Source organism: Colias eurytheme, chromosome 1, assembly GCF_061535395.1.
Source record: "Colias eurytheme isolate Ceu_HAF_F1 chromosome 1, ilColEury1 Martin Lab GWU primary, whole genome shotgun sequence".
In the NCBI taxonomy this organism is placed as follows: domain Eukaryota; kingdom Metazoa; phylum Arthropoda; class Insecta; order Lepidoptera; family Pieridae; genus Colias; species Colias eurytheme.
Window position 1 is genome coordinate 5,388,465 of NC_142980.1, and position 20,675 is coordinate 5,409,139.

Genomic DNA, 20,675 nt, shown 5'->3' on the forward strand with positions numbered 1-20,675 from the left:
AACTAATGTTCGCACTATTGTTGAAACGGATTAAGTGTCGAACGATTGTAATCCACCAAATAATGCTCGACGTAAATGTAATAAACTAGCTAAATACACGTTTAATCAGAAATGTTAGGTATGTGAAAGGGTCACATAACTGTGCTTGTTAATAATGGGACTGAAAATTCATATCGTAAATGTTCGCGTTTATAGATGATTGGTGTATTGATGTCCTGTAATTTTGTATGTTCAAAAAAGATTATACACTGGTAATACGACGATATAATGAGCTGAATATACCCATATTCAATTCGGCATAGATTATTTGTTTATTTTTTCCTTTTTGTATGGAAATATCAGAGAATTTAATAGAATGAAAATATATACGAACAGGATGTGTTGATTGATTTGATGTGTCTATAGATTTTTCAACTTATGATTGAAATATTTATGCATGATACAACAATTAAAAATAAAGGTTAAAATATGGCCACCCGACCAAAATAGAGGTGTTACTACCTGTTTCTGCCTGCTGCTCAAAGTGTGGGTCGCGTTGAATGCAATTATTTATTAATTACTTAATTTAACAAAAATTGCCTTAATTAAGTGGGGCTACATTGTTAGCGACACATGATTTTTTCTACATTAATTCTCAATTCTTCTTAATTCACAATAAAATACAAAGAAGTTTCAGTTCTGACAAAATACAGTCATAATAATATATTATGTGGGACTTGATATCACGGTAATAACGCAAACCTCCGAGATCTAATATCTATATTATATAAGGAATTTAAATGTAATGAATAGTAGGTATACTATGATAATAATTAATAACCCGTGAAATTGTTAAGAATACAATTACATATTACATTATTTCGATAAATATTTTTACTGGCTTAACATGGCGATTGGCGGTCAGATGCCTGTAGGTAGGTTTAATGAGGCTTAATATATAACATCTGATAATCTTAAATATTTCACTTTAACGATGCACAAATAGAATATTTCAACAAGAATTAAGTTAAAAATTAACGCACATCGCATCACTGGCAATATAAATTATATATGTAATTGAAGTTGTCAAAGGGATTTTACGTTAAAATAATGCTGCAATTAATGATGTTTATTTTGGAACAGCCATTTAAATGTTTGTTTTTTTTTCAGTAACTAATAGAATTAATATATTTGTCAAAATAGCAATTGAACAAATTATTTGTGTAATTCTATGTATTGATTATTTATTCGTGTGGCAATTCCTAGTATATCAAAATAACTAATTATAAATTAAATATATTTTGGGTAATTCTATGTATTGATTATTTACCTATTTGTGTGACAATTTCTAGTAAAACCGGTAGATATTAAATACAAAATGCAAACTTTACAATGTTTGATTCCAAAAAAAACCACAATAGAGATACATCTGTATTCTGTATAAAGTATCAATAAATTAAAGGTGTTAAAATGGAATATATCGTATAATTTGCATGTAAAGAATGCGTCAGGCGGCGGCAAGAATATCGTGTTCGACGCTGCGAACAGCACTGCATTGTGTCGCATATAGAACAATGCATCGTATTTATAAAACATTAAAAGCCGTATCGTTCGTGAAATTAATAACAAATAACAATTGTGAAACGTTAGTTCGAGTGTGGTGCGAATTACCAGAGTCGTTGAGCAACTAAACTTACAATGATCGACGTTTTCTCTTATTTCGTACGATTATGAAAGATTTGTATTGCGCACCACTTACCAGTGTCGTAGATAACATTGAATGTGAGCAATTGTTAGGACTTGTAGTTTTTTAGTGCCATATTGCAACTATTTTTAGAGCATTATGCAGATTCGCGTAACCTAGTTATTGAGATTTATACCACCGTAATAAAAATTTTATTTACAAATAAGAGCAACATAATATTATATGTATACCTATGAGAAATGGTTTCAGTTTGATAGTTACTGTGAACACGATCTCAACCTGTTGCTTACGACGCCGACGCGGACGTCGTGTTGTTGACTTTATGGAACGTTGTTGTATTGAGGCTATCTATCTACGAAGGAAATACCCGCTACATCGCTTTTCCCGGCTGTCTGTCGGGCTTCAACAAATTTCCAAATAATCGGTTATCTAGTTTCAATAGAAGGTTGAGATATATTTTGTAAGAAGGTATATTCTAGTCGATATTATTCAAAAATACTTTATACTCACCACAAAGACACATAATTTAAAAATTAGAAATTAAGGAAATATTACACATTATAAAGACATATTATAATATTAACCTACTACACTGGGGTAGATCCTTTCAAAAATAATAAAAAGTGCCAAAAAATCGCAGTAGAATATGATTAAAATGTAAGGAAAAATAAATTACGGTCAATCCGAGTTCGGGAAGTCGGAGGGGGAGACCGAGAGACCATTTTTTAAGAGAAAAAAAATGGTCTCTCCGTCTTTCGACAAAACTTCAAGTCCTACGGAAAAAAGTTTAATGGCAAAGTTGTAGGTAATAAAAGGATCTACAACTCTTGTATTAACAATTTTTTCACATAACGTTAGGTGAAAAATTCAAAAAACCAAGTTTTTAGTTATTTATTTTTATCTACCTACTTCAAAAATGTTTTTTTTCTACGAAATTTGTTGGAAACTTACTTTATTATCTATGTCCCAAATACACTGTAATTTATTTGATTCAAAATATTTATTTTTTCGCCTTATTTTGAATTAATACCAAAAAACAACCTAATTTTCAATCGAAAAGACACCCATCAAAATATCAGCTTTTTTCAAAAACTTGGGGAGCCTTTTATTCATTGAAATCTCTACTTTCGTATGGTGTAAAAAAAATAAACATTGGAAATGCATACAAACAGTGTGAAAATGAGCTTTAACTAAATCAGGCACACTTCTCAAACTACCTGAAATGTTTTTATCGACTTAGAACAGATAATTTTTTTCTTTTGAAATACTACCGAATAGCCGATACAAGAGAAGATAATATAGAGTTCGAGAAGCGTGCCTGATCAGTAGGAAAAATCGCAGTAGAATGAACTACCTACTGCGATTTTTTTTTTGTTTCAAAAATTATCTACTCTAGTCTATACCTACTTAGTTTAATTAGTCCATTCCAAATGATTGATATATTTTGTGAATGTATTTTTTTATCTATTACAAAGAAGATTAAATTAAAGAGTTAGGTACAATGAAGGCATTGTTGCTTAGGAAAAAAAACACAAATTGGTCGTATTATGTTACGATAATTAAGGGAAAATGAGACGTGATTTTCAAGTTTCTTTCATGTAATCGTAAGAACGTAAAAGGGACAAGATCTAAATGCCTAGAGGAGGGAAACATAATCTTTCCGTTCAATTAACAACTCACAATAGGTAGGTACTTATATAAATTAAAGATTTCCTCGGGGCATTATTATCTGTCAAACAACTGGTTAAGAGGGAACGATGTTTTTGTAGTAAACAAATATATTTTATTCTAGTTACATTATTCATTTGACCATTTAGATTATCCAATCTTTTAAAACAGATTGTTATAGGTGTGATTGTAATTAACTACAAAAATAAAAGTGTTTTATTTATCACGGTGTGTACAGACGTTTCATTCTTATCGAATTGAAGGTTGGTTAAATTACAAACATTGAAGTAGCTCTCGTAGCGAGAATCTTCTAATAAATCACGGTTACTTTTTATAAGTTCTTAAGAAGCTAGAGTTACACATCCGACGCCGATAAGCTAACAAAGAGTTATTAAGAGCTCAATAATCGGTTCGGTATCCAGAATTTGAAACCGGTGATAGAGCCGTGATAATGTGCTGAACTAATACAAAAGGTAATTGTTCTGTTCAACAATAAACTTCAATAAAGTAAGGTCTTAAGTATTGCATACGTAAGAACAAAATGTTAGATAATACATCTATGAAATGTGCAGGGTGAACGCGACCGTATTGAATGTGCAAGACGGGTTATTTTGGCTTGCCGAGTATAAGGTTTTTTCTTAAGTTAACCGCGGTCGCGTGACTCACAATTACCTAAGAAAAGGGTAAAATAGGCGGAACCTTCGCTGAGAACAGCCAATGGAATGACACTGTATCTATATTATGTACGGTTATATTGCGGAGATGACTTATAATATTGAGATACATTATATTATTGGTTTGGATATTATAATCCTATACACTCTATAGTATATACCTATAGAATTATAATATCTCCCTATACTATAGAGGTAATAAATGAGTTAGTAATTTATACATATTATACTAACAAAGATAATAACTTTATTATGAATAAGGAATAAAAGCTGCACGAAACGATAATTTTATATTAAAAACAATATTAAACACACAAAAATAACGAAGAAAAATACAAAGAGGTACCACCTCTATTAAATCTATGTATGTGTAGTTATAATAATCAGTAAACCCGTATAATCGCAATACCTTACATACATAAGCTATTAATATGATATTTTTATTGCTATCCAATGAACTACGGTTTGCATCGCAGAGGTTAATAGGACATAACCGAGTGACGTGTTAAATTCGAGAATCGAGAACCGAGTGCCCTCTAGTGCTGTGATAAGCTCTGATAGTGTGCTGAGATAAGCGCTAAAGGTGCACTCACACACATCAGTCACCGTCACGGCACGTCACCGGATAGGATTAAAAAAAAATATGTATCAATAGTTCTAGTATGACTCTGTTCCCACACGACAGTCGCCGGCACGAAATCTATCAGTGACGTCACCGGTCAGGCACGTCAAATAATCTTTCCATACATGTATCATACTTTTATCCCCACTCACCCGGTGCCGTCACGTCTCAGTTCAGTCAGCGTCGTGCTACCGTCAATTGCTACATGTTCTCTAGCGTGACACACGTCTAATTACTGACTAACCTGATGTATGTGTTCAATGATTCAGTCAAACCGGCGACGTGACTGACGGACAACATGACGGTGACTGGTGTTTGTGGATACGTATACAAACCGTCACCGATCAGTCATCGGTGACTTGACGGTGACTGATGTGTGTGAGTGCACCCTTAATCTTGTGATTCAGCGTAAACACAGTCCTTGGCTATACATATTTTGTTAGAGTTATTATATAACACGTGACAATGCTTTTTTGCTTTCAAGTTTTTACGACACGTGGTGTCATGTGACATTAAATTTTAATCTGATTTCTTTGTTATTTCTAAATTGAAGGCCGCTTCGACTGCTAACTGATAATGTCCCGGGTCCCTGACATGTCCTTGACACCTTTTTACTTGAATTTTCATTCACATAATTACAGAAAATTGTACAAAGAATATCTACCTACCTACCTACCTATAGTTTTATACTTAATACATATTATACCTATTATTTATAAAAAGATTGCAATTAGGTTGGTAAATTATTAAAAAATTTCTCTCCGCCATAATTTTATGAATGTAGAATAATAATTATTACCTCCTTAAAATGTTAAAAGCGCTGCGCTGTACCACGCCATTTTTTATAATATGACGGCGCGCGCGGCAAATACACAAAGTGACAGTGCAGTGGACATTCGAAAAGAGCACCTCAAAATCTATAACATCGCCCACGTTCGAAACTACCGAAAAGCTTTCCAGGAAAACTCATTTTTTGAACCAAATGACTGGACTATAGCTTCAGAATCGAATTCTTTTTCCGTCAATATTTCTTTTTGACCTCACAATCATTAACATGGTATGGAACCATCCCACACACGGAATGCAATTTTCAGAGTCTATAGCAGTTTCAGAACCAATCAAGCGTATCTGTGCCCGAGTTTTATTGGCTACACGTGTGTGAGATTTAAAGCAATAAGTACTTATTTACAGGGGCCATGATATAGCCGATACAAAGGAAGTAGCGATTCGGCTTTTAAACCGAAAAATATTAACGTTTTAAGAAGATATGTACCTAGCAATGATGATAAACGTACGTGCAACTATCCAAAAATAGTGAGAACATACAGTCTTAAAGTAGGTATAAACCATTTGCAAGTTTACGGTAAGTTAATATGAAACTTGTAGGTACCCTCAATACTCCCATTGTAAACAACGTCAAATACACGTTAACATTTCCTAAACAGCGAATGCAACACGGTACCATAACAAATATAATATTTTTCCGCATATTTATACGTTGAAAAGCCATAGGAGCGTGATAATGTCGTCGTAAATGAAATATCGCTGTTACAGCTAATCGATTTCTTTTTATATCTAATTGATTTAGGTGTAAACTACGCTCTATATCGATTCAAACGCTCCTATTTGTATTCGATTCGATACGGGAATGAAAAGCGATGGTTCCATCTCGATTATGTTGATTAAAAGTGCGGTTGGCGATGTGTTTATTAATGCTTGTAAAATCGTTTCTGTTATTTTTCCTTGTGTCCAATAAAATCCGATTCGTGGAATCATTAAATAAAACCAAATTTTCTGATATTGCTACGAATTTTTGTGTTAAGCCTTATACAATTAATTGCTGTTCTTGATATCTATTAATGGTATAATTTTATAGGTTTATTTATTCGGCTATAACGAATACAATAATAATATAATAATTATTATAAGTTATTGGCAACTAATTGACAACACAAAAGTGATACTTATTAATTTATTTCTGAATGATAAATTCTGTAAAAAAATTCAAAATGTCAACGTCCTGATAGATTACGCTGGGCACCTATAAAGTTTTACTGTTAAATTACCTATATAAAGGTATATACTCGATATTATATACTAATTAAATATACTATATCTATACTATATCTAAACCATAACAAAAGAACTTCAACAATTTGTAAGCAGTTAATCTGCTTATGACTACCTACTATAAAGAGATAGACTCCAAAAATTAAACTACACCTTATAAAGACCTAGCGTTTCTAAGAAACGATTTTAGGCCAATTAAACTCATTGCAGATTTAATAAGTTAAGAGAAAGAAATGAGTCGTTTGCATATGAATATAGCAGATGATGTCACGGCGAATACCTTAGATGGCGGACGAAACGTAAACAAAGACATTGTGCTGGAATTTATTACGCGACTATATCTTGGTTGTGGATGACAGGAAATAAAAAAATACACTTCCATTGATTCCTTATCTTATAACATCTTAACTGATGAGGGCACTAACTAGGCCTTCTAGTTCTAGTATAAGACGAAAATATATATTTCACATAAAAAGGAAATAAACTATCAAAAATATTCATGTTGCATCTATCTTTGAAAATCGTAAAATAAAATCGAGTGATGTGAGTTATTCTGTATTAAATTATGATGACTACCGTAAATATATTCTTAATTATTACAAGCCAAAAATATATACCATACAAATACTAATGCGCTACATAAAATAATAGCTTTTATTATTCTATCAACAAAGTACTAATCTGCATACCTGATTCTCTTGATTTAACTTTTTTAGCAAGCTGCTAGCTTATCAAATATTTCATTAACAGATAAAACCGTAGAGAGCATTCTATTTGCAACGGAACAATGCATGTTTTTTACTCTTATTCTAATCTCCAGAAAATCAGAATATTACATATTGAATGGCTTTCTTGTTAATGTATTTTTATTATTGAAACTAATGGCGTTGTTTTGAAAGTTAATTAAAGTAGTAGTAGGTATTATAATTTATAATATAACTACATAGATGTACACATGTATTCGGTGTACGATTTAAAATTGTTGTATGTATCTACAAAATTATAAAACGCAAAACGTGCATTAGGTGTTGGAGAAAGTATGTAAATTAAATACCTACCCAGTATTTTAGCAAATGGTGATGAGATGATGTTTCATAGAAACAATAGTACAAAATATTAAAGCTACTATTCTCTTCAGCAAGCTGAAGTAGATAGAGCTCAAGAGCTCTATCTACTTTATATGTCCATTTTCGGTCGCAATATGTAAAAATAAAAGTGAAGGTACAAGAAAAATGATTAATAGCTACATCGTAGATAAAATTATGAAGAAGCTTTAAAGCTTTTCTCATCTTTATAGAGGTGTCACATCAAAAAACTATTTAACACGAATATATTATGTGGGTAAGAACAATGCAAATATGCAAATACATATTTAAAACAACCTATCACAGAACAATAGCCACATGACGTAAATGCTGCTCAGGATCCGGGCTTCCTGAAAATAGCACGAAGTTTTTAGTGCCCAAGACCGGACGGCATTAACTCCGCAATTCAGTGCTCGAATCAAATCGCAAATTATTTCCAGTACGATTAAATCTATCAATGAGTTTCCGGCAGCTTGACACTTAATATCGAAGTCGAATCGAAACCGTTCCCATTGAACAATAGCGGCCGTAAACTAAACGCGACAGCTTTAAGCTTAAGCTAGTCAACTATTTGCTTGTAAAACTTGTAAGTGGTGAAAAAGTAAATAGTGTTCTTAGTTTGGGGTGATTTATTATGTTTGTTTATACGTGTCAGTAGATAAATATTAGGGAGAAATTTTATAAGTATTTTAATTAATCATATTTGAAGTAGATTTTAATAATATTTTAATAAACATAGTTTTAAACTAAGTGCAGCTTGTTATTGCTAGCAACATTCTATTAGTAGATATTAAATATTAAATAAAGAAACAAGATATATTTTTATCTAATAGGATGCTCAAAGTTTAATTATAGAGTAATAATTAAGCTTTGAGCATCCTTTTTATCAAAACAACATTAAAACACCCGCCACGGTATAATTAATCAATTTCGCCCAAGTAATGATAAAGAAACTTAACTAAACTCAAACAATAAAAAGCGTAGTAAAGAAACAGACGTCATTTTTTTTGTTTATGTACTACGCAAGTGGAAAAATAAGGAAATCAATATAAATTATGCTAAATATATTCAACCAAAAAGAAACGCCTACGTAGAACGTAGAGTGATGAACTCAATTTCTTAAAATCAATTACGAAAATATATTTCATAAGTAACTTATATATTATATTCAATAGGCAATTAAATCATAAGTACGTATAAAGGAAAAATATGCGTTTTTTGTTTCTCCATTTAGTTACCTAAGCAGTGTAATTAAATATCTATCGTCGAATGCTCTATTAACCCCAGGATTGGTAACTCAATCTTAGCAGAATCAGCCCCATCTTGACGGCACGTGCCGGTATCGATGCCTACTCCGCTTTTTATCGCATTTAATAAGTGATTATGTAATTTCACTCTCACTTTATTAAAAGGATTCTATTTCGGTGATGTTGATATCGTTTGTCTAATTAGCTAGACTTTTTTTTTCAATATGTTTTATTTTGACGATTTCCTACGTTTTTGTGGATAATATAAATGTATTTAATGTAAAGAATAGAGGTAGACTATATGATAAAATGTTTAAATATCTACCTCATTAATAAAAAAAAGTTAAATGAATACCTATAATAAAACGAACGACGGTAATATTTTAAAAATATAACAATAAATCCACTAAAACTTTCCTCTTCTTACTATATCTGTGTGATCATAGATTATTTAACTATAATTAAAAATTACACTTATATTAAAAACTACTAACCTGAATGGGAGAGGTTCACGGAGCAATGTTCCGGCGAAGCCAGGCTGTAAGACGGCTCCTCTTTTGGCTTGAGCAGCTCATGTGTAGAAACAGCGTGAATCGAAAGCTCCTACAATAAAAAAACAACGGTAAAAACACAGCATAACGTTCTGACAAACATTTCGCGTTGATTGACCGCCAATTGCCTCTCGAACATGATACTAATCTAACACAGGTGTAGGATTTTTGTATTTTTTGAACATTTATCGACCGAATTGCCTCACAAGTAAGCCGTATTTAATACACGGAAATAGTGCATTCGCTTTTCCGCCAATATCGAATTGCATGGGAAATCTACGCGCGGCACGGCGTTGAAAAAGAATAGAGTTCGTAAGTGCAGGCCAAAAAAGATACAGGAAGCAAATTATCGGAGTATCGAAATCAATAGCACTCGGCGCAGATATTAATCTGATCAAAGGTTTCTGTTGAACGTAGATTGCCAATTGTTGCGGTGGTCTCACTGCACAATTTTACAAAAACGAACTCTATTGCCGGTAAGTAAAATTGAATGAAATGCTTTCCGTGAATTAATACCTGAAAACCACAGACTACATTTGTGTTGTCTGTAATATTAAAGTCATTCGAGATATGCTTTGAGGTATGCTGTAGGTAGAGCTAGAAATGATTCCCATAAAAAGTGAACGACGCTCTTATTCATGCAATAATGTTTATCTCATTTAAATCTGAACACACGCGTCCGTATTAGCTGCATTAAGTCGACACGATCCTTAAGCCTTTGGAGAAATTAGCCATCGAATAAACACGTGCATACGATATTTTTCTAATGTTAATATTAAATCGAATCACGAAGAGATAGCCAATAAATACTCGACAATATCTATTTTTAAATACGTTGGATGCTTTTTCCAATCTTGAATGAACAGTCTACCCTCCTTGAGCTACGTTTGTAAGTTTGGTCTAAACAATGAGAACAACGCGATTACGGAACAAAAATATCTTGGTGCGTATATAATTAGACGCGCTCAAACTATATTGTGCCTACTTGCGCATGTGTGAAAAATTATTGTGACGATAAAATTATACACAAGATTGAAGCAGATAAAATATGTATATAATTTTTATATTTTTGTTTGAAATTACTTTTAAATGTATAATTTAATATTAATTCACTGAACAGTCAATATGAAATTTTAATTTTGATTCATGAAAATAGTTTACAAACGATATTAATGGAGCACAGAAACGACAATAATGAGAAAACGTCTCCGCTGCGTCTTGTAATGCACGCCGGCGTATTAGCTTTTTGACAGTGGCAGTTATATCCGATCTGATTTGTTCGCAACAGCTGCTGCAGCGCACCTATTAACCGCTGATACATGTTTGTCAGGCGGCTATTAGGGAGAGAGAGATAAAATTTCGGAATCATCTACATGTGAGCGAGATCGATTCATTTCTTCGATTCACGGCCGATATTTATTTGCTGCATCGTGACACTCGAAAAATTCTCGTCCGAAAAACTTTTGAATTGGTGTATTAACGCGATATGTCGCTGGCAGGTCATTTCTCTTTCTATATAAAGAAATATTGGTCAAGGAACGACTTTCTAATAATGTTGGATGGTGTAAATATTGTTATGTTATCAATTTTATACCTAACCGAATCACATAGACATTTCTCGCTGTCAGACCGGCAAGGTTCAAAAACTTTAAGGTTTACTTTGTCAGCGTGTCGGGACAAAGTTTATAAACAAATGTTCTTTACTATATAAACAAGCTGAATTAATTGCGGATGTCCAGCGACAACGGATTATTTTTTTTATTACACTTTATTGTAATACAATCACTTAATAATAGGAAACAATAAGAAGAAAATATGGTACAAGAAAGATGTAGTACAATCGGCGGCCTTATCACTAAGCAGTGATCTCTGCCAGGCAACCAAGCGGTAAAAAAGCGAAATATTCAATACATAAAATTTTGTAAATAAAATTAGAATTTAAATATAAACATGAAAATAAAAAAGTATGATACTTACACAAAAAGTACATTATATTATGCACATAAATAACTATACATACATGTATAATAACTATACTATAAATAACCTTACATAATATATATACATAATAGAAAAATAAATAAATAATTAATGATAATACATACATAAAACTACATAAAGTATATAAAATACATTCTATAATACTAATAAATGTAAATACATATAATAAATATACTATTCCGAATTAAAGGCTGATAAAAGAAAATGTTTCCGAACAAGGTTTTTAAATGAGGGTAAAGAGGGAGCAAGTCTTATCTTAAGTGGTAAGGAGTTCCATAGTTTAGGATTATTTAATGAATTATTATATCTACAAGTGATTCGTTTATATAACATTTCAAATGTTAATAGAAAAGTTAATTTCACTTCGAATTATTGTCAAATGTAAAATTTGACAATAATTATTACAATAAATTTTAATTAGTATGCATAAATTAAAGTCGTGCGAATGAACGTCAGTGAACAGTTAGAACAAAGCCTTTGATACAATAATCGGATTCCAATAGTATTTCGAATAAAGTAAATTAAAACACTTTGTATGAAAAATGTTCGCACCGTGGAGACGCTCGCGGGGTAGGATTAAACCAAAATAGCAATGTAATTAATGGGATGTTTCGAAGCCCACAATCTCAAATCGAGTATTTGAGAATTCCGTCCAGTTCAAGACTTGTATTCACACTCTTTTAAATATCATCTAAACATATTTTTAATTTCAGTGTCATTCACCTACGTACCTATCCTGAATATAGAATAGAATAATATTAATCCTAATTTTTACATGTTATTACATTACAAAACTACACTGAATTCCGGATAGCCGAGCCACATCATAAAACTAATTAATTAAACGCTTGTATTCATTATAGTTAATATTATCTAACAAAATAAATTAACATGCAAATAAAACATGAAATAGTTGGTACAATAGTATTGTATATCTGAAATTACAACGGTATAGGATGTTGTTTGTCGAAATTAACAACTTCATTATTAATACGAACTATAATGTAACTAAAATACTAACTATTAATATTCAATGTTAACATTCTCATTTTTTCAGTTTCATTTTAATCCATTTTTTAAAGTCGTTTGAATACTTTTATTTATTTTCACTGGTTTTGGTAGTATTTAATGAAAAAACAACATTTCGTCGAAAATATGATCGTTTAATTGCTAACAATTTATAAAACTCATGTATGTTTTCCGACTAACGCAGTAAAATGTAAATAAAAAAGATACAAATAACGTGTGCAGGAATATATCGATGCGCGACTTTACAATTTTTCTACCTATTTGGCTATTTCATTTTAGAAAAAATCGATAGTAATAATTGTACAAAAGTTACTATGTAAGTTATTGTATACTTAAGTTTAGCATCCACTAGGTATATCCGCATCAAATATTCGCTCGTATTAAAAAGTAAGATACGCAACAAAGTCAACCCGCTCGTGAAATAGGTCCATTGTGCAGTGTAGGCACTTGAAACGGTCAAATTAGCTGCTGAATAGCAAAGCCTGCAAAAGGCGACCACTTATTTGACCCTTTACAGCACCTCGTAAGATCGAATTTCGGTTGCACAAGTTCAAATAAAAGTTGCTTGCTTGTATGTATGTAAAAATGTGGCAGGCCACCCACGATCTGTGAATATTCCGAACAATTGCACAAACATTAATATGTTCGAACACACGTGCGCTCCAAGGTTTTAAATCGAGCTAGCTTAAGCTTAAAGGCTAATTTATTCTGATTTGTGAGAAAGCTTTCACTGGCGCCTATACCGAACATTTCTAAGGAGATGGAAGCTGAGAAAATTTAGTTAAAAATATAATATTATATATAAGACAATTTTGATGGAATATCTCGCCCAATATCTATTTAGTTTAATCGTAAATAACTATTAATAGTTTTATTTTAAACGCCTTATTGGGGTTATCTTGCACATATTACTCAGTAAGTTACAATATTTGCAACAATTGCAAGTAGGTACTACATAAATTTAATCATAAAATAGTTCTGCTTCTGAAACACTATCATCGTAAGTCTAAGTATAATATTTTCCTTTGAAAGGAAAATGGCGTAGGTACATTGACACTGTATTTACATCCAAGTACTATAATTAAAGTACATTTCTTCAGTTCGCGAAAGCGCCAGTCATTCTCGTTAAAAAAAACACGTCTGATGTTTTAAATAATAAAAATCAAACATTTCTAATTATTTCCTTTCAACCCTTTCGCCTCGGGGTTTTTCGGGAAGTAGCGATAAGTTAACAGACAGACGCTATTCTATCGATACTTGCAACGAATCAGCGAAGCTAAACCGGTAATCGGTATGACGTATTGGGGAGTATTCAAAAGTACTCGTGAAATAAGTTGTTGAGTAATTCTTAATGTTTTAGTTTAAAGGTATCCAAAATGTTTATCATACATCAGCTTAATAAATGTAAGTAGTTAACTATGTAATAAAACAGTATCAAATTTATTTTCATTTATACATGTTTTACCAACAAAACCTCTATGTTTCATGTTACCTCTATGTTATATTACTTTTATACATATTTTTCAACAGTCAATAAAAAGCGATGAATTTTAAAGAGCCAGTTTGTTCCTGAGTCTTATATTTCTAATTTTCTACTGTGTAATAGGTACCAATATATTTTATACAGTAAAGAACTTATTTAAGAAAAAATACACAAGACTTGAGTAATCTGTGAAAGAATTGAGAGCCATCCGTCGAACATAATTGGGAACAATTACGGTTGAAAAACTAAGTAACCATTGTTAAGTGTTTATTTAAATATCAAGTCAAATTGAAAGTTTCTGAATATCTTTATAATAACTTTAATTTTCAAATCTGCAAAATTGAATAATACACCAAAATATGCTTTATTACATGAACATAATTATTTCAAATGAACTCTGGAAGGTTTTTACAGATAAACCTTATTAAAGTTTCAGTTCATTTGCATCAGAAAATTTAATGGAGCTAGGTGTGATAATGTTAACAACACAATTTACGTTTGGCAGCTGTTTATTTTTAAAATGTGATTATTTATTATTGCTTATTGTAAAGTAGTTTAAAATTTACAATAAGTATACAAATAATCACATTTATTAACTGAACTGCAATAAGAATGCAATTAAGAAATTTAATTGTTAAATTCCATCAATCTGCAGGAATATATTTACTAATGTAATTATTGATATTATCATTATTAAAACTAGTCTACGAGTTTTAACCATAGGGCAAATTCGCAATTGACTTCTTTTTAAAAATAATTTTAAAACTTTGTATTCATTCAAAAATAAAAATAAAAATCATGTAAACCTCGCAATCTAGTGACAATGCCTTCAGTTACACCTTTACACTTACCGCATTGTTTTTATGAAAAGAAATAATATCACAATCTAGTCAACACGATGTTCGTAAAACCTATGATTTTATAATTTTTATTCCAATCTTTTTATTTATGGAGAGCCATAAGCTGTGAAAGCACAACTAAATAATTTGGAAAATCCAAAAGTGCACGCCTCATAATTTTTTTTTAATAAATATTTATTAATTATTATTTTTGTTTATTTAATAACAATTAAACCACATCGAATCAGACCCTGAAAAATGAAAGGGTTCTATTCCTGAGCATACTCAAGCGTAAGAGAAAAAAAAAGACTCGATTAGTAAAGTATTTCGGTCGCTATCGTGTTAACAAGAAAAAGGATCCGCACATACAGACACACGGACGTCCAAGACAGAACTTTTTTAAACTGTTTTTTAACTAGTTTAAATAACAAAAATGACATCAAAAATATCATGAACGTTAAAAATAGTGTTTTTTCTTAATATGTGTGTGTATGTATTATCTTACAAGTGCAATGTATGATACATAAAGACATTTTAAGTTTGAAAAATCAGATGTTTTGCGCGAAGTGACAGTAGTACCCACCTCAACGCTTCGCTTATGAGGCGTGCAATAGAAACAACATCGCGGAAAAAAGCTAGTTTATAACACTCTTCTTGTGTATCATAAACAATAATCCAATCCATTAACGGATTTAGTATCCATTATTCAGTTAAACAAATTTTATATAAAATATTTTAGTATTTGTGCAATTTGTAAAGTGAAATATTAAAATTCCGCAGTTCCTCTTCTGATTTTTATGGTTATTTTTTTTTCGGCGTTTATTTGGTTTATAGAAAATTCTTGCGGAGTAATTCACAATTTTTAGTTGAATGTTAGTTTATTTGCTCGTAATATTGATGTATGAAAATAAAATAGTGGCGCTATGGTTATACCGTATTAGGCTTTTATACCAAAAGAAAGTTTATCTGTCTTACTCGAAAACATGTAATGAATACTACAGTCAGGAAAGTATCTATTTTTTATATGTTGGCCAACAATTTACTGTCCCGGCACACTATGTTCTGCTTACTCTTATCACTTAGGGGTATGAAAAATAGATGTTGGCCAATTCTAAGATCTACCCAATATGCACGGATAACGTTAAATTATAGTACCGATGTAACATTTGTTAATAAATTCATGTTCATTAGTAAAATAATAGTCAGGATTAAATTAATATAACTTTCACAATGTAGCACTTAACAATTAGTATACGTAAACTGGGTAATTAGCTTCCATTCCCCAGTTTTAATAGAAACATAATGCTATTCATAGACAAGATACAAGGGCTCTCCATCTGCAGTGGCATCTCAAATGCTATATAAATATTAAATACTTGGCGAATACAATTTCGCTACACAGGCTATTAAAATTAAATCACAAGTAAACAAAATGATTATCGATTACAAATTGCAGACGACGAATTATATGGTGTGCAATCATGAAACGGGAGACCGGCTCTGACGGCAGTCGAGCACGGCACACTTTAAAAAATGCAATACTTTTCACATTTGTCACAGAACGGCTCGAATTACAGGGAGCCATTTGAGTCGCCCGCGTGCTCTGACCAGCTGAGTTACACAAATACTAGGGCTGCCTTTACATTCATTTTTTTTCTTTATAACTAACAATGTTATATTAAAATTATAAATTGATTGTTTCTGGCGTTGATAATATTTTTATACTGTTGTAGGTATGTTTTGCATTGTATTCAATGTTATAAAGTATAATATGGAAAAAACTGTACATAAAGATTGGTTATATAAATTAAAAGAATAAACAATGTAATCTTATCGGCTTTACTGTATTTAATTAATATAGATTTAAAGTCGTATAAGACTAATTAACTGAAATTGTATTTAAATATTAGGTAAGTTTAAAGTTTAAATCATAAATGTATATGCTAATTGCTTATCGTCCAAGCATTGCAAAGCTTTCTGTCTTCAGTGGCAATAATCCTTACTAATACAGCAAGCATCTCTAACTAGGTATGTGTTACGTTTGCATGACTGCGCTTCAAAGCTGATTCAGTTATAAGAAATTTAGAGAATGACATACGTTAATTGGTAACATTCGATTAATTTTGGTTCCGTTTTTTACTCGTAATTTATACATACACGTGGATTGTGGATATTGTAAATAACAATCGAACTCTAGCTGTAGTTTCAATAACTAAAACTTGTTGAAAACTCAATTTAGGTAGCCCTGCATCGCTCAAACATAAGTTCGTACTTCGTATTATGCAAACGCAGCGCGACTTGCAGAACATACTTTAATTTTTTCTTATACTGAAGCAATATTTTATCAAATCGACACCAGCTTAGTTCCGTTCGAACAAAGGCTGCCTTTGACCAACATTTTACCATATTCGTGACGTGTTGATTGGCTACGATAAAAATAAACTCAAGTGTTTATATTATTTGTACGTCGAACATTTAATAATCGTCTCGTAGTTGTAATATTTTTATGATCAAATACAAATTCATTGTTTGTCAACAATATTCTTAGTTTGTTATCGCAGCAGGTATTGCAACAATTATTGAGGTTAGATATGCGATGGGATATATCATATAATATAGACCAGTGCCAATCCCGTCCAAAATGATAAAAACCTTTAAAAAATCACAGTAAGATAAAACTGGTTAGAATAGGAGGGGAATATGATAAAAATTAAAGGAAAAATAAATTACAGTCAATCCGCGTTCGGGAAGTGGGAGGGGGGGAGCTTTTAAGGCTAAAAAATCGTTTCTCTTGATTTCCGACAAAACTACAAATCCTATGCTGGTTTCATCCTTCTGTGATTTTTTTTGTTTCAAAAATTATCGGCACTTGTCTAATAAAGCATTTGATGTTCATAAATATAAATATAAAGGAGGTCCTCCTTTATATGTTCTGTGTTAATAACTATGTCTATATTTGTTCTATTTGTTATTTACGTTTATATAATACAGATGAATTTATTGATATTGTTTTGCTCTTTATTTCATCATTTAATTTTTTAATCACATTAAGTCGTAAATAGCTGATATCTTATTAACGATCTATTTCGTCTCATGATGAACTTGTGTCACGGTCGACTGATAATGTAATTCTTCACTTAATCATTTTAATTTTCATATTAGTGCCAGTGTCAAGGGGTTTTTCATATTACCGTTACTTAATTATCAACTGTAATATAATAATTTAAATGTCTACATTATTTAATGAGCACCAAGTCCAAACTGTAATTCGTGGCAGATCGGTGGCATCATAATATTATAGAGTCAATAGGTACATCAGCTAGGTACCCATTTTATAGGTCCGAAATGCACACTTCTTTCTTCATATACATATAAAGAGAAACGATCGTCTACCGTCTTTGCTGTGATAACTTCAAATGCAGACAAAGAAAATGCAAATACATAAAATATAAGCTATAAATGTATGAAACAAAGCAATTATCTTCACAACATAACAGATTCCAAATCGATAGGTCAACAATAATTAAAACGAATGCACAAAACAAAGTGCTAATTACAGATAATTTTTAATTGGGCCTGTGTCTGTCTCGCCTCCAGAATATAACACTTTATTTTAACTGTTGTAAACAAAAATATATCTTAATAAGACATGGTAGGATACTTATCTATTACAATCAAGCGTATAAATTAAAGGCGTGGACGGTATTATTGTTGAGATTTTTCCCTAAACTCTGATAATAACAAGGCGATATAACTCAAGTATACCGTAATCAGTGTTTGACCTGTCACGTCCCTCTTAACCCGCGAATCAAAATCTTTAATTACCTACTGCTATTTTTATGGATTTATCACAAATTATTGTTATGTTTCTACTATGTGTCGCGAATTATTTAAATTTTCCTTCTTTAGACCAAAATATAGTTTTTTTTTTTCATGAAACAAATCTATTAAACTAATATTTGGCGAAACAACCTTATAATACTGTTATTTGAAAATAATATACCTACCTACACACTTACAGCCGTACAAATAAAAACTTGCTTATGCAAACCTTATGCAATGAATAGATATGATAAGAATAAATAAAGAATAAGGATGTCATAATTTCTTACAAATAAATTTGGAATAACGTCGATGTAACTATGCTTACGCTATGCAATAGGCGCGAAGCGGCAACGTAGCAATTCATTCACAAAATTATGAAAAACATTGAAATTGTCTACGGTTATGCCTTGGTGCTGTCATTTTGACGCTCGTTTGACTTCGTCGAATTTGTTGTGAAGTTTCATCATACGATGTTTTGTCTATTTATTTTTTAAATATTTATTGGAAATAATTTAAATATATCATTAAATATGCAAGCAAATGAAAAAGAACGCTATCCAATATCTGAAGAACAGAAGATAAACCCACCTTGAGATAGAGAGTTGCCAAATAACTGGTACTCAAAACATACAACTCCAGGCTTAGAAGATTTATATTTTCAACGAAACTTTATATTATTGTGATAAGTTTAGAAATAAGTTTTATGTATGTATGGTTTGGCGCATGTTGTAAATAAATAAATCATTTTAAATATCAAAAGGGTTTTTCATAATTTCGTATATTTTGACATTTCATACAAAATTTTCCATTTCAATAGGTACGTAATGAAATTATTTATTTGCTCAACTTTTTCTACTTCACGTATTACTCTCATTGCTATTATCTTAAATTTAGATTGAAAATTGCTTCTAAAACTTGTAAAACACAGCACAATGTACTAAAAGATAGATTATAACTCGGTTATGTCAGACTTATACTAGGGTGGTAGCCGGAATAAGGACGAAATAGCATTAGTATGAATACTTATTACGAAGTTATACTAGGTTTCATTTATTACGTGTTTATTTGTATGATTTTTCTTTATTCTTAGTTTATTCTTTTCATAAAATGTTATAACTCGTTTATTTGTACGGCTGTTAGTGCACAAATATCTGCCTACATAGCACATACTACATTTTATGAAATTTTGAAAGATTTTTATAATTTCACATTTATTAAAGATAAATAAACAATCTTTAAAGTGATAGATAGGTTTTCAAACAAATCCATATTTATATGATTGTAATAAATTCAACGTGTTTTTAATAACGTATTTGATATTGCTGATACTGCTTCTGATATCTGTCGAATGTGTGAAAAGATATGTTTATATTAAGCGAATTCGTTTTGGAGATTTATGCAAATTATATTTGAATACTAGCGTCTTTGCTTCATAAAAAATATATTGATGATGATTGAAATCCCTGTTCCAACAAATTTTTATTTTAACGGGCTATCTTTTTCAAGTTCATTTTGATTTATATACCTATAGTCGTCCACCATTTATTGTATATAAGTAAATATACTTAGTTTATAACTTGCTTACTTACTGTAAAAATAATAATCAACAACCGAATAAAAAATATACATCACAATATTATTATCTAATAAAAACATTCACACACTCATTCATTGATTAGGATAAAAATCACTTCTCTTATTAATAATTATATTTAATACATACTTTCGTTGTTATTTGCAAGCAAAGTCAAATAAACAAGGTCGGTGATGTAATTTTCAGTGACGAAGTCACTTGATAACAAAAGTTCATGCTGATAGCTTCGGACCACGAAACGTCATAGCGGTTGTATTATTATTAAAGTTGTCATACATTTACCGCGCTCTGAATATCAATACA

The 20,675-nt window shown here is 31.1% G+C and overlaps 1 protein-coding gene across 2 annotated transcripts in view; it reads right to left on the reverse strand.

Annotated features, from left to right (window-relative positions):
* The window catches only part of LOC149910992 (uncharacterized), a 53,302-nt gene that overhangs the window by 22,296 nt on the left and 10,331 nt on the right, over nt 1–20,675 (reverse strand). For both annotated transcript variants that reach the window (XM_090106339.1, XM_090106261.1), the window contains exon 3: nt 9,545–9,653. In XM_090106339.1, the coding sequence (XP_089962465.1) occupies nt 9,545–9,653 (109 nt within the window). The remainder of the gene's footprint in view (nt 1–9,544; nt 9,654–20,675) is intronic.